General features: G+C 43.5%; 1 protein-coding gene across 1 annotated transcript; it reads left to right on the plus strand.

Annotated features, from left to right (window-relative positions):
• Window positions 1-333: 333 nt before the first annotated feature.
• LOC308676147 (BTB/POZ domain-containing adapter for CUL3-mediated RhoA degradation protein 1-like) lies at window positions 334-8,860 on the plus strand. The gene is made up of 7 exons (XM_081341891.1): window positions 334-436; window positions 2,320-2,587; window positions 3,605-3,774; window positions 5,491-5,580; window positions 5,811-5,863; window positions 6,005-6,200; window positions 7,329-8,860. The coding sequence occupies exons 2-7, from the start codon at window positions 2,326-2,328 to the stop codon at window positions 7,569-7,571; spliced, it is 1,014 nt and encodes a 337-aa protein (XP_081198017.1). The 5' UTR covers window positions 334-436; window positions 2,320-2,325; the 3' UTR covers window positions 7,572-8,860.
• The last annotated feature ends 6,041 nt before the right edge of the window (window positions 8,861-14,901 follow it).

Here is a 14,901-nt window from a genome sequence, read left to right on the forward strand (position 1 = left end):
GGAGAGAGAGAGGTTGCCCACCTACCCCTCTGATAGCGCTAATACCACTTGCGGCTACTAGCTGCCGCATGCGCATGCGCTCCCCAGCAACCTCGATTGACTTAGTCTTCCATCACTCCGTTTCTTTTGACCCTTCACTGCGGACGCGATTTCACTTTCTGCGCAGGCGCAGCTGTATAGCCACCCGCGGCAGGGTGAAGGAAAAAAAAAATCAACCCGCCTGTCTGGTTTAAGCGGCCGGTACCCGGATGTATAGAGTAACTGTTCCGCGGAGGGGCGGGGGGGGGCGCGACGGGGCGTTTGTGAGCATGCGCACTGTCGCCCTCCGTTCCTCTTTCTCTTTGGTTGAAGCACCCTGCGGAGCTGCTGCCCCGGAGTCCAGGCGGGGCTGAAGGGGAGGGGCCTGGCTTGAGCCCACCCTGCTGCCCTGGGGGAGGTGAGTGGATCAGGTGGTGGGTGGGCGAGGTCGGGGTGCGGCGGGAAAAGGGTGGCGGATCTGGGCTGCAGAAACCAGAACTACCACTAGATGGCAGCAAAGGAGCATAAGGAACCTCAATCGTTTGCTGCCATCTAGTGGTAGTTCTGGTTTCTGCAGCCCAGATCCGCCATCCTTTCCCCGCCGCAACTCCGACCATCTGGCCGGGAATTGCACTCAAGATTTGTCGCCCTGAGTGGAAAAGAAGCCCCCCCATAGGAGAAGCAAGCTGTTGTGGGGCCAATGCAGGCATAAAGGTTGGCGAAAGGAGCTCAGAGGACTTAAATAGGGTTAGACTTAGAAAATGGACTTGTTCATAGCCGATGCTGTCAACCTATTTCCGTTATACGTTAATATCCTGCTTTTCTCACAGGCTTGGCACACCCCAAGATCCCAGAGCAGTTGCTCAAGAAAATCAATAACAGTAATAATAAATAATGCAAGAGTGAATAAAAGACAGCCTGGTGGTTGGGCAGGCATGAAAATGAATACAGTAACATCTAGAGAGCACCAGGGCTGGGTTGGGCTGGGGCAAGCAGGGTGGAGCCAGGCAATAAAAGGAAATGATCCTGGTGGGCAGGGATGTTTGTTGGGGCAAAGAGCAGTTAGCCCAAAGTTGAAGGCAAAGCCATTGTTTCCCATTAGCGGTGCCAGGTGTGTGGAGTGTCACGCAGAAGCCGAAGGCAGAAGGTAGGTTGGGGTGTGCTAGATCGGTGTGCTAGATCTCTAGGAGGACCCCATCTTCTAATATCTCTCTCCCCAGATTGGTGCTCTCCGGACCAACTCCTGTAATGTCTGACAACCAGCGTAGCCGGATGGATCGCGGCCATTCAGTGCCAGCATCTCTGGAGGGCAAGAGCATGGGGTGGGAAGGTGGCTCCATCACTCTTGAAACCTACAGACAGTTCCTTTCAGTTAGGATCCTGGGAGGGGGGAGGGGAGGGAGAGGGAAAATGGGATTTGTGTGTGAAAAGATTGGTGGGGTGGTTCTGGCACTGATCGCTAGTTCCTTGATTGCGTTTATGTCTGATCTCGTACATTCCTGCTCTACCTCGGGTTTAGATATGGTGACTAAACATCACTTGGTTGGTTTGGCCCAGTGTCAGACAAGCAAGTCACTATGTGGCTTAGTATGATGGGTCACCTCAAGCGTTCTGTTTCTGAACTCTTAGCCAAAGGGATTACAGGTAGTCCTCGACTTACAGTTGGTTTAGTGACCGTTCGAAGTTACAACATCACTGGGAAAAGTGACAGGACCATTTTTCACACTTACGACCATTACTGCATCCCCAGGGTCATGTGATCAAAATTCAAATGCTTGGCAACTGACTCATACTTATGACCGTGGCCATGTCCCAGGGTCATGCGATCACTTTTTGCAACCTTCTCACAAGCAAAGTCAAAGGGGAATCCAGATGCACTTAACAACCGTGCAACTAATTTAATGTGCAGTGATTCACTTAACAACGGTGGCAAGACAGGTCATACAATTGGGCAAAATAACAACTGATTCACTTAGCAACAGAAGTTTTGGGCTCAATTGTGGTCTCAGGTTGAGGACTGCCTGTACTTCCTATTTGGTTCCAGTTAGTAAAGTATAAAGCAGATCCTGTAAGCTTGAATGGTATCCATTACTGCTTCCTGTCTTACGGAATTAACCCAGTTTTTTTCTTGCAGAGGGCTCATATAAAGTGGGGGAGGTGATAATGGCAGAGCTGCAGGGAGACATTTAGCCAAATAACATTGGAAATAAATTTGCCGGGAGGATTTCCAAGGCTGCATCTTGTTTCTTCTTTAAAAACAAACTAAAAAACGAAAACGAACTGTCTTTCTCATTTCTGAAGCTGGCTATGTCAGCTGAGGCCACGTCTGATCCATCCCCGCCCCTGGAGAGTTGTGCTCCGCTGGTCCCAACACAGCACCGACGGGATGGCAGGGGTGGGGTAACCGAGATGACTTTGGACCTCAAGCCCCTGAATCCCAGCAGCAAGTACGTCAAGCTGAACGTGGGAGGATCTCTGCATTACACCACCGTGCAGACCCTGACCAAGCAAGACACGATGCTCAAGGCCATGTTCAGTGGCCGAATGGAAGTCCTCACCGACAGTGAAGGTATGAGCCTCAGCTTGCCCCATCTCTCCCACAGCTAGGAATTGGATTTTCTACATGATGGAGATTGCATTGGGGATTCATCCAGCGTGGTTCCCAGGGAGCCCTTAGACAATTTCAGGGTGACGTATTTTAGAGCAGGCTTTTCTCTTTTCTTTTTTTTATTGAAAAGTTTCACAGTACATTTTTAAATACAAAACCCCTCCCATCCCCCTCCCCTCTCCCCAAACCTCCCCAACTTTCCCCTCCCATCCCCTCCCCCCCCTCCGACTTCCCAGAGCTAAATACAGGGTATAAAAATACAAACAAACATAATCTAAAATATGCAAACAACAATAAAATATTAAATTCTATCGCACTTTAACTCTTAATAAAATAACTACAAGCTAGTTATACATCATATAAATCCAGTACTTATTCAAATGCTAAGTGAAACTTTTTAGTCCCATATTTATTCTGGGAGAGCAGGCTTTTCTAACCTTAGCAACTGTTAAGAGGTGTGGACTTCAACTCCCAGAATTCCCCATCCAGCCTTGCTTGATACTTCCTGGAGATATCCCATCCAAGGCCAGACAAGGTCAACTAAATACTGCCACTTGCCAAGACATAACATCCAAAGTAGATTCATTAAAAAAAAGAAGATTCTGTTAGGTCTAGGTTTGTTACATTTTCTTTTCTTTTTTTTGAGATAAAGTCCATTGTAAGCCTAGAATTAATTTAAACAAGAACTGATTCTTCTACCATCAACACAATGTCGTATCAATGCAAATAATAACTGTATCTTCTCCTCTTAAGCCATTTTAGAATGGGGAAGTTGCCTATGTAGATCCTTCACTCTGCAGAAGGGTTTTTCAGCCTTGACAACTTTGAAGACCGGTGGACTTCAGTGCCTAGAATTCCCCGGCCTGCATGGCTTGGCTGTTGAATTCTGGGAGTTGAAGTCCATATATTTTAAAGTTGCCAAGCCTAGGAAAGCCTGGTCTACAGCATCTTTAACTTTAAAATTAACTGCTTTTCCAGGTTGGATCTTGATTGACCGAAGTGGCCGCCACTTTGGAACTATTCTGAATTATTTGCGAGACGGCTCAGTATCTCTTCCAGAATCCCAGCGGGAGCTGGAAGAAGTGTTGTGTGAAGCCCGGTACTATCTGATCCAAGGTTTGGTTGAGGACTGTCAGCTTGCACTACAGGTGAGGGTGGCTGGGCTGAGAAATTAGAAGGCCCAATGACTTCCTTGACTTCCACTCCTTAGAAGAGATGACAAGAGAGGGAAGTGGGATCTGTCCTGTCCACCTAGAAGGACCAATGGCCAAGGGTTCCTCTCTTTTACCAGAACGTGCTTTCACTTGGGTCCTATCCTCAGTAGTATCTTCTAGCATCATCCAGCCATTATTGTCTCATTTGTAAATACACGGAGGGTGATGCAGTGGTTCCGTTATTGGACTACAAGTTGGAGACCCAACTTCTAGTCCATCCTCAGTCCTAGAAGCTCACTGGGTAACTCTGAGCCAGTCTCCTCTCAGCCCAAAAGCTGGGCCGCTATAGTGAGGAAGATGCTAGCTAAGTGGTTCCCCCTTTAGTCATGGAAGCACCCTGATTGACTCTTGAGTTAATACTACTGTCTCAACCATACCTACTTCATAACATTGCGGTTGAAATATAAAAAAGGGTAAAGGGCAGAGAGAGAGAGAGAGAGAGAGAGAGAAATAATTGCCCAGATATTACATGAAAAGCATGGGTACCTACCTACATTCATATTACATATTTTCTCCCATTTTTGTATATGTTTATATTGAGTATGAAGGAGAACTGGACATATTAAAAAAGCATATAATTTTCAAGTGTTACTTGCAGTTCCCTTTTAAAATTTCTGTTAGACTCTATGCCAGGTGTGTCCAGCTCACAAGCCACGTGCAGCCCTGGACAGCTAGTAGTGCAGCCCAATAAAATCATAAACATTTAAGATTATGTCCATTTATATACATTAACTATGTTATATATTTTATACGTGACCCATGACAATTCCTCTTCACTTAATGCAGCTCAGGCAAGCCAAAAGGTTTCACATGCCTGCTATATGCCTTTAATTTTAATTCTAAATCTTCCTTGAGCATATACTAACTTGGTTTACATCAGTGTTTTTCAAATTTGGCAACTGTATGATGTATGGACCTCAGCTTCCAGAAATCCCCAGACTGAATGTTAGCTGGGGAATTCTGGGAATTGGAAGTCCAGTCGTCTTAAAGTTGCCAGGTTTGAAAAACATTGGTTTACACATTACTCTGCACTGTGGTACAATTTCTTTAATTGAGCGTTAGCTCTTGTGCAAACACAGTGGTTATGTTTTCTAAACCATCGCTTATGGCTTAACAGCTTTTGTGGACCCAGTCAATTATAGCTTATTCAACAAATGACGATTTCACAAATCGTGTTTTAGCATGATGTATGAATCTTTGGTGGCTCAGTGGGTTAGGACGCTGAGCTTGTCGATCAAAAGGTCGGCAGTTTGGCGGGTCGAATCCCGAGTGCCACGTAACAGAGTGAGCGCCTGTTACTCATCCCAGCTTCTGCCAACCTAGCAGTTCAAAAGCACGTAAAAATGCAAGTAGAAAAACAGGGACCACTACGGTGGGAAGGTAACAGCGTTCTGTGCGCCTTTGGCATCTAGTCATGCCAGCCACATGACCACAGAGATGTCCTCGGACAAGCACTGGCTCTTCGGCTTTGAAACGGAGATGAGCACTGGCCCCTAGAGTCGGAAACGACTAGCACGCATGTGCGGGGGAACCTTTACCTTATGAATCTGTTTAGTAAATCGGTAAATAATGAATAGAAAGTCTAGAAAAATATTTCTGTTTCTCTCCTTCCTAGCAAAAAAGTGAAAAAATAATTTCTCTCCTTCCTAGCAAAAAAGCAAAGCCTATGATCCTCTCTGCCATATCCCCATGGTGACATCTCCCAAGGAAGAGCAGCAGATCATCTCAAGATGTTTGAAGGTAAGGAGGCCGAGAAGGCACACAGGTTTTTCTTCAGGAAGTCATAGAGATCAGGCAAACTTGCGTGTCTTGGATGCACGTCCTCATATATCAAGGTATCAAGGTGAGAGAGTTCTTGTAAACGCAGTCTCCATCCCCATTATGAGGGAAGATCTAGTTTGCTCTGCTGTCTCTCTTAGCGAGAGGGCTGATGGTCTTCAATTCATCTGTGTCTCTCGCCTTCCTTTCAGCCTGTGGTGAAGTTACTGCACAACAGAAGTAACAACAAGTATTCCTATACCAGGTAAGCTATGGTCCTGTTGTCAGAATAGGATGACCTTGGGATTTTTGCTATCTCCCAGGTCATCCACTAGTCCCGTTTCTTTCGTAGTTTCTACACCACTGTTTTCTTCTTTCTCCCCCCCCGACCCCTCCCCCCCCAAAGTAACTCTGATGACAACTTACTGAAGAATATTGAACTGTTTGACAAACTAGCTCTGAGGTTCAATGGACGGGTGCTTTTCATCAAGGACGTTCTTGGGGATGAGATCTGCTGTTGGTCATTCTATGGGCAGGGCCGCAAGATTGCGGAGGTTTGCTGTACTTCCATTGTCTATGCCACCGAAAAGAAGCAGACCAAGGTAAGGTGTTGGGTCAGTCCTCAGGACTCCAAATACGAAGCTTTGATGTTCTAATACGGGTAGTCCTCAACTTGCGACCAGTCGTTTGGTGACCAGAGTTACAGGAGCCCGCCCCACCCCAAAAAAAACATACTTATGACCCAGATTTAAAGTTTTATCAGCTGCTCTCCCCCCCCCAAGTCACAAGATTGCATTTTAGACACTCAGCAATAGGTCCCTGTTTATGGCCCTTTGCAGTGCTCTGTGGTCACATGACCACAATTTACAACGTCTTTTGCCAAAAACGGTGTTTACTTCCAGTGCCCACTGCGGATAATGGGTTTGCTTAACAACTTTGGTGATTCATTGAACAACCACTATAGGGGGGGAAAAAACTCATAAAACTGAGTCAGTCATAGGATGACCCGCCTAATCAGCGTGACTTACAACTGTTAATTCCAGCTTGATTACAGTTGTAATTCGAGGACTACCTGTATGTTTTGGTATCTTGATATGGAAATGTAAGCTATGATCTTAAAAGAAAATACTGTATATTTTCCTGTCCTAAATCCAATCAAACGTGTAAGAAGACTAAACTAGAAGCCTGCCCAGTCTAGAATTTTGTTCTTGCAATAGCTAACAAGATGCTTAAACTCACAGGAAGGACACAAGGCAGGAGTTAGTTTGCGTTCTTCAGCCCCTGCTATCGAGCATATTAAAGGTAAAGGTTCCCCCGCACATGCATGCTAGTCGTTTCCAACTCTAGGGGCCGGTGCTCATCTCCGTTTCAAAGCCGAAGAGCCAGCGCTTGTCCGAGGACGTCTCCATGGTCATGTGGCCGGCATGACTAGACGCCAAAGGCGCATGGAACACTGGTACCTTCCCACCGTAGTGGTCCCTATTTTCCTACTTGCATTTTTACGTGCTTTCGAACTGCTAGGTTGGCAGAAGCTGGGACGAGTAACAGGCACTCACTGTTACGCGGCACTCGGAATTTGACCTGCCAAACTGCTGACCTTCTGATCGACAAGCTCAGCATCCTAACCCAGTGCGCATATTACTAGAGGTTAATTACACTGCTTCCAGTTTGAACAGGGACTCCACGGGGATGCTTAGACTTGCTTCATCTTGCTTTCTCTGGGTGTACAGGTTGAGTTTCCCGAAGCCCGGATCTTTGAAGAAACGCTGAACATCCTGATCTATGAGACACCACGGGTGCCAGACAAGGCCCTCCTGGAGGCCACTGGGGGAGTTGCAGGTGGAGGCGGAGGCCCCCTCCGTGCTGGCGATGATGAAGACGGGCGGGAGCACCGCGTCCGGCGTATTCATGTCCGCAGACACATTATGCATGATGAACGTCCTCATGGCCACCAGGCTGTTTTCAAAGACTGATCCGGCCTTGTCTCCAGGGTCTTCATCACTCCAATTCTTCCGTGCCAAAGGAGGATCTTTTTTTTCCCTTTACTGTTTCATCCAAGAGGTCCTCTATGGTGTTTGTGTCCTTTCTGTTTGGGGTCTTTTCTTTTAAAAAAAAATCCCATTTCTTTGAGCACATCTCCCCCTTCCCACCTACTACTGTGACAATAAAAGGCCTTGGTCTGCCCTATAATTTATTGGAATGTTCTAATTATTGATTCAAGTCTTAATATCTGGCCTTTTCTCCCCAGCCAGCCCAATCAGTCTGTCTTGTAATCTTCACAGTATACACAAATTTAAGATTGTGGTCCTCCCTTCACAACTTCTTTAATCTGATTGCTTTCCTTCCAGAAAACAGACTCCCCTTTAGCTCTGTTCTAACCATCCCTAGTCTGATGGCTTTACAGTTCCTTAAAGGCTGCTATAAACTTTATATCCACAGAACATTTTTACTATCAAAGTAGATATAAAGTCAAATATATAAGTCAAAACACCTGTCTTAATTTAACTTTGGACTTACACCATTTAATGACTGCCATTTTGGAACCTAGTCAATCTGTTTTTCCATTTCTTTCTCAGCTATCTCAAGCAGGGTGCTTATCTAGATAATATTATCTAGATGATAATAACATTTAACTAATTCTGCAGTCTACATTTTAGTGGACTCTTCCAATGTTATCTTTGCCTTCTGATACAACTGAATCCAAATTTCATCTGAAGTCTCCACCCACTCACAATATAAGGTATCTTTTAAAATGCTTTTCACCTTTAGTTTAGTAGGCATATGCCATATATATATATATGAAATGTTCCCAAGGCTCCTGGCCACAATCGGATGCAAGGTTTGTTAGAAAATTCATTTCTTTGGAACCCCACAATACTTCACCCTTTATCACCCCTGTCCAACCTACCACGCTATTTGAACTCTCCTTCTGTTTCCTGTGGGAATGGGTACGCTGTTTCACGTTAGATGTAGCAAATTACTACAGGGCATTCCAACAGCCCTTTAATCCTCTAACTTGATGGAATCTATTTGGAAGTGCCGAATAATGGCAATAGGGGAGAGAGTTGAGATTGTAATCGACTAATGTGTAATGGACTCAAGTTTTCCTGCAGCTCCCCAAATCCTCTTTCAGTATATCCTCCCCTCCCTGGAGGAGGTCATCTTGAATTAATTATTGTAATTTTGTATTTGCATAATTTATTTAAACTGTGGGGGGTTTTTTTTTCTATTAAATTATTGTAATAAAGTTTCCTGCTTTAAAAATAAACCTGTTGTCTGTTATTTCTCTTCTTTTCCAGGGGACGGGGAGATTCCTCAAGCAGCTACTCTTATCCTAGAATATTTAGTTCAGCTTTCACTCATAGCATCTGCCTAAGCCAGGTTGTTTGTCCTTTTCTTAATTTCAGATGCTACAGTTGAAGTTTCTGGGTACAGTTAGCAAAGCATAAATCTAATCCCACATTTACCTGTTCTCTGTGTAGCCTCTTATGGGAGAAGGGGAAAAAATGAGCATATGAATGTTTCTCATCCAGTTCTGGATCTTTCAGAATCTACATTTGAAAAGGTGATTGGCTGTTACTGTATCTCCTACATCAGACATGTCAAACACAAGGCCCGGGGGCCAGATCCGGCCCGCGAAGTGGTTTCGTGTGGCCCCCGAAGCCATCCTGGAAACAGTGAGGGAACGGCCCCCGCTGCCTTGGCCCTGGCCCAGAGACCCTCCTTCTGCCAGAGACCCCCAGATCTGTCCCACTTCTGCCCAGGCCCCCATAGGCACCCTTGATGCGAACGATGTAGAGCTGGCCACGCCCACCCAGTAGGCCATACACACTCCAGCCACACCCACCTAGTAGGCCATGCCCCACCCTGGCCACACCCACCCTGCCCCCCCCCCGAGGGCAACCGCAATGTTGATGTGGCCCTCAATGAAATTGAGTTTGACACCCCTATCCTACATGAATTGAGTAAAACCATCCAATACATAAGAAAGAAAGGTTGCTGTACAGGATTACATGAGTAGCTTCTTTGATTTTTTTTCTAAAAACTACTCTGATGTCTTCGTATCTGTACACAAAAGAAGACTTGATCAAGAACACGGGGGCATAACCTCAAACTGGAGGCTTGTTCAAGGAGGGAAGTTCAAAAGTCATATTAGAAAGTATTATTTCACAGAAAGAGTAGTGGAAGCTTGGAAGCAATTTCCAGCACAGGTAGTGTGGGTCAATTATCAATAACTGAGTGTAAATATGTTTAAGATAAACATATCTATCATCCAAAAAAATAAAAATAAAAATTTAAAGAAAACAAACAAAAAAAACCCTCAAAAGGCAGACTCAATGGACAACTGAGTCTTTTTCTGCTATCAGTTTTCGATGTTTCTAACTGAGATACTTATTAGATCTTTTCCTTAACCTAATGTCCTCAATATTTGACTTAGCCGACCTGGACTGAGGGGTTTTCAGGTTTTAATTTTAAATTTTAAACTGTTTTGGGGCTATTAATTTAATTTAATTTTAATTTGTACACTGCACTGTTTTAATTTGCCCTGTAAACCGCCCTGAGTCCTTCGGGAAAAGGGCGGTATATAAATCAAAACAAACAAACAAATAAATAAATATATTTTATATTTCCATTCCCACAAATCCTATTTTTCGTAGTCAATTGTTAAAAAAGACTTCCAAGACCTGGAAACCAAGCTCAGATTGATAGGCCCTTGTATTAAGATTGGATACAGCATTTCCAGACATACATTGGCAGAAACGTTTATGCAAGGAACATTCCAAAATGCTATTTTAACAAGAACATGTGTGGGTAGCAGTGATAAAAGAGAGAGACAACAGTGATAAAAAATGCAGTCACCTCTGGATTTTAAGGACTTCGTACATCATTTATCTACCTTTAAGTTAACCTTGATTCTTCACAATTGCCTGGACAGGTCCTTGCCGTTGTTTTTTTTTCTTGGCAACATTTTCAGAAGTGAGTTACTACTGCCCTCTTTCTGTGGTGGAGAGAGACTGGCCACAAAGTTATTCAGCTGGCTTTGCCTAAAGTGGAACGAGAACTCTTGCTCTTTAGGTTTCCAGCCTGCGCCCTTAGCCACCATCCCAAACCGGTTCTCATATAAGCCACCCTGAGTCTTCGGAGAAGGGCGGGATATAAATGGGATTAAAATAAATAAATAAATAATACAGTGGTAAGGTATAGGTAAAGGTAAAGGTTCCCCCGCACATGCGTGCTAGTCGTTTCCAACTCTAGAGGCCGGTGCTCATCTCCGTTTCAAAGCCGAAGAGCCAGCGTTTGTCCGAAGACGTCTCCGTGGTCATGTGGCCGGCATGACTAGACGCCAAAGGTGCACGGAATGCTGTTACCTTCCCACCGTAGTGGTCCCTATTTTTTCTACTTGCATTTTTACGTGCTTTCGAACTGCTAGGTTGGCAGAAGCTGGGACGAGTAACAGGCGCTCACTCTGTTATGCGGCACTCGGGATTCAACCCGCCAAACTGCCAACCTTCTGATCGACAAGCTCAGTGTCCTAACCCACTGAGCCACCGCGTCCCTCCATACAGTGGTACCTGCATTTAAAAGTATATATATCGAACTGCGATAGGAGCACTTGGTCTGCACTTGGCCTGATATTTGAGGAGTCCTTGCTTTTCTCCAAGCTTGCTTTCTTGCGGACATTTTACTACCCAAATTAGGTAACATCATCAGTCAACCACTGAAGAGAGCACCAATGGCCCCTCATTTCAACCCTGAGCTACAAATGTTCTCTTTCACTGGAACTGATGATAATTTTATTCCACCAGATTTTGTTGTTCCATTAGGATAAAAAATTTTTCCTACTTATATATCTTCCTCATTTAATTGCTACTCCAATTTTAAGTAGATACAATGACACGTTTTTCCTAAACCAAGCAGTGGTAGAATAGACAAATTTGTGTGTGTTTAATAATGCATTTTGGGCCAACAGTATCGGGGACCAAGTGTGCAGAAGAAGCAATTCAAGAAAGAAGGAATAGAAGCCTTGTGGAAAACATCTCACAAAAATGACACAATACAGAGCAAGCAGCCAAGTAAGATGGAACAAAGTAAAATCCCTAATATAGAAATCAAAATAACAAACACCAAAAAAAGTGGTGTCAATTATGTCAAGATAAGACAACCAGAAAAGAGTAAATTTCATTTTGGAAAATGTGAAAAAAGAGGTATCAACACATGATACAATATAAAACATAGCCTAAGTGAAAATGTAAAAAAAACAAACAAACCTAACTCTGGTAATGGGCATAAGAACCAGAAGTAGTGAATGCACACACACCTCTTATGTTTGCCCATAAAAAAAATCTAGGGCCGTGTGGGGTCAAAAAGCAATTTGAAACTTAAGTTGGTATTATCCGAATGGTATCGTCAATAAGATGGGCATAAAATACAAGCAATGCAGAAATGAGAAAGGCAATGCCTATTGAACAATCTCAAACCAGGCAAATACCATGTATAAGGCAACACCATATAAGCAGTAGGCCCACACATCCAAAATTAATCATCCTTTGGAGTTGGTCTGGTGTTTTCAACATGACAAAGACGTTAAAAGTTCAATTTCAGTACGCACTGACCATTATGTGTGTGGGGGGGGTGGAACTTGCGATGTACGCAAGAAGTATACACCTTGAGTCATCCTAGTGACTAAATAAGATACATCAAGAAAAATAACTGGGGCCATGAAGAATTAAGGAACTCCCAACAAAAAGGGATGCCCTCCATAAGTGGTATACACACTCAGGAATCTGCTAGCTCTAAAACGTACAAGGGTAGAGGACATTTTAAGAAAAAAAATTAGCCTTCAGTCAATAGGTGACCTAAGTGTAATATTGGCCCTCTTGTTCAGCATATTCCATGCTGTGCTGTGCTATGGAGCAAGAAATCTTTTCATAGAAAGAAAACGTAAATCCAAGGCCAATTATCCCCACAAGTTACTACCCTCACAATCTCCTACGCCCAGTCTTCCGCAAGTATTTCCTGGAGGGTCACTTGATGGGTTGTTCTAAGGTGTAATTAGCCTGTAAATACATTTCAAATGCATGGAGCATCAAAAAAGAAATTCACATAATAAATGAATGCATGCATGTAAATAGTTACATACAAACAAATCAACACCCAAATGTTCACCATCCCACTGTTCCCTTAAGCTAACATAGCATCGGTCCCAGGCCAAAGTCAATCAGTTGCATGGTAATGCAGCAGTGCCAACCTTGTTGTAGCTGAAGTGGTGATCAGTCTGTTCAGCGTCTGTAATGATCAGCAGGAAAAGCGTAACCAAGTCCATTGTTGTATAGATTTCGGTAGTGTGGAGAACTCTTTGCAAAGTAGCTGTAATTTCTCCGCACAAGTTCTTATTAAAATCCACCAAATCAAAAGACAGTCATTAGTCATTAGGGAGCCAGTGTTCTATTAGCACTCACCACCCATCTATTGGTATTTCCACTTGGGTTCCATATTGACGTAAACAGGCATTTTCTGTTCTGTTGCTATAACTTTCAGTTGTGTCCACCGGCAGCAAAACAGATTCTTCCTTTCACACAAACCCTTGGATTTACGTTTTCTTTCTATGAAAACCCTCTCCTCCCAGAATTCCTGAGCCAGCATGGAAACTCTTCCTTTCCCCTCAGCATGGCTGGCTCAGGAATTCTGGGAGTTGAAGTCATAAAAGAGCCAAGGTTGCCTACCCATGGCCTAGGCCAGGGGTTGGCAACCTCGGCTCTTTTATGACTCGTGGAATTCTGGGAGTTGAAGTCCACGAGTCATAAAAGAGCCGAGGTTGCCGACCCCTGGCCTAGGCCCTAGGAGGTGATACCGACAGTTTTTCTTTCACAACAGATACAGGCATTGCTTACCAATGCCTCCCTCCTAGAGCTGAGGGGGAAAAAATAACCAGCCCCAAATCACCCAGCCGGCCCTCATGGCCAAATCAGGATTTGAACTCAGTTCTCCAGCTTTGTAGCTTGTGGCCATAACCACGAGACCAAATTGGTTCTCTATAAAGGTTTCCCTTCCCCTCCTTGGCTCCAAGGAAAAGGAAAACAAATTGAGCACATACAGTATACAGCAATTAATCATCTCTTTTACAGTCGCAAAGGGTTCAAAAAAAACATGCTGTAAAAAATAATTTCACAGGATTGCTCCTTTGACAAGAATGCCCTCAAATTTGTTGTATGATAAGAAGGTAGATAATGTATTTAAAGTGCATATTCTAAGACAGGCATTGTTGAGAGTTTGGAAGAAGTATAGACATAAGTTAGACTGCAAGATGCCATTGTGGGCAATTCCAAAACACGCAATAGAAAACATACCGGTAAATGTTGGTTTCAAACATGACGTGACTACGTATAAGGAGATTTTAAGCTTGGAAAGAGGTGTCTGGTGTTTAAAATCGTATAACCTCTTGCGAGATGAGAAGATTGTTCAAACTTGGTTTCAATATACTCAGTTACGGGCCAGGTGGAAAGAAGATCAGAAAACTGGTTTTGCAATGACTGACGAAAATTTGATAAAGCAAATTAGAAATCAGGGTCCAGCACATATCAAACGAATATATCTTGCATTGATAGAAATTGACTCAGAAACAGAACTTGTTAAAGATTGTATGATAAAATGGGCCCAGAATATCCAAGAAGTTATTACAATGGATACGTGGGAAAAGATCTGGGTGAGGAACGTAAAATTTACACAAGCTCAAAACCTAAGAGAGAACTTTTATAAAATGTTTTATAGATGGCATTTAGATCCTAAAAAGCTTGCAAGTATGTATCCGAATTATCAGCCAAAATGCTGGAGGTGTGGTGGCGAAGATGCAACATATTTTCACATATGGTGGACCTGCAAAAAGGTTAAGGCTTTTTGGATAAAAATTTGGTGGAATATGCAGAAGATCTTCAAGCAAAGGATAAAGTTTTGTCCGCAATTGTTTTTGTTGGGTATAATTACAGATGCTACTGTTGTGGACACTAAGTTGATGTTAAATTTAGTTACAGCAGCAAGGCTTTTAATAGGTCAGTATTGGAAGAAGGAGGAACTGCCGACTATAGAAGAATGGACTTTAAAGGTTTCTGACCTGGCGGAAATGGCAAAGATCTCGGCTTATTTGAAAGATCATTCGCAAGAACGTTATATTATGGAGTGGAAAAAATGGATTGAATATATCCAGAACAAATATGGGACTAAAAAGTTTCATTTAGCATTTGAATAAGTCTTCCTTTCTATTTTCTTTTCTTTTTATATGTAATATTAGTATTGCTTGTAGTTATC

This window comes from Vipera berus, assembly GCF_964194415.1.
Source record: "Vipera berus genome assembly, chromosome: W".
Classification (NCBI taxonomy): Eukaryota; Metazoa; Chordata; class Lepidosauria; order Squamata; family Viperidae; genus Vipera; species Vipera berus.

Coding starts and splice junctions, on each gene's coding strand:
- LOC308676147 (XM_081341891.1), top strand. CDS start 2,326: ATGTCAGCTGAGGCCACGTCTGATCCATCCCCGCCCCTGGAGAGTTGT. Junction 5,581..5,810: donor TCATCTCAAGATGTTTGAAG/GTAAGGAGGCCG, acceptor CCTTCCTTTCAG/CCTGTGGTGAAGTTACTGCA. Junction 6,201..7,328: donor CCGAAAAGAAGCAGACCAAG/GTAAGGTGTTGG, acceptor CTGGGTGTACAG/GTTGAGTTTCCCGAAGCCCG.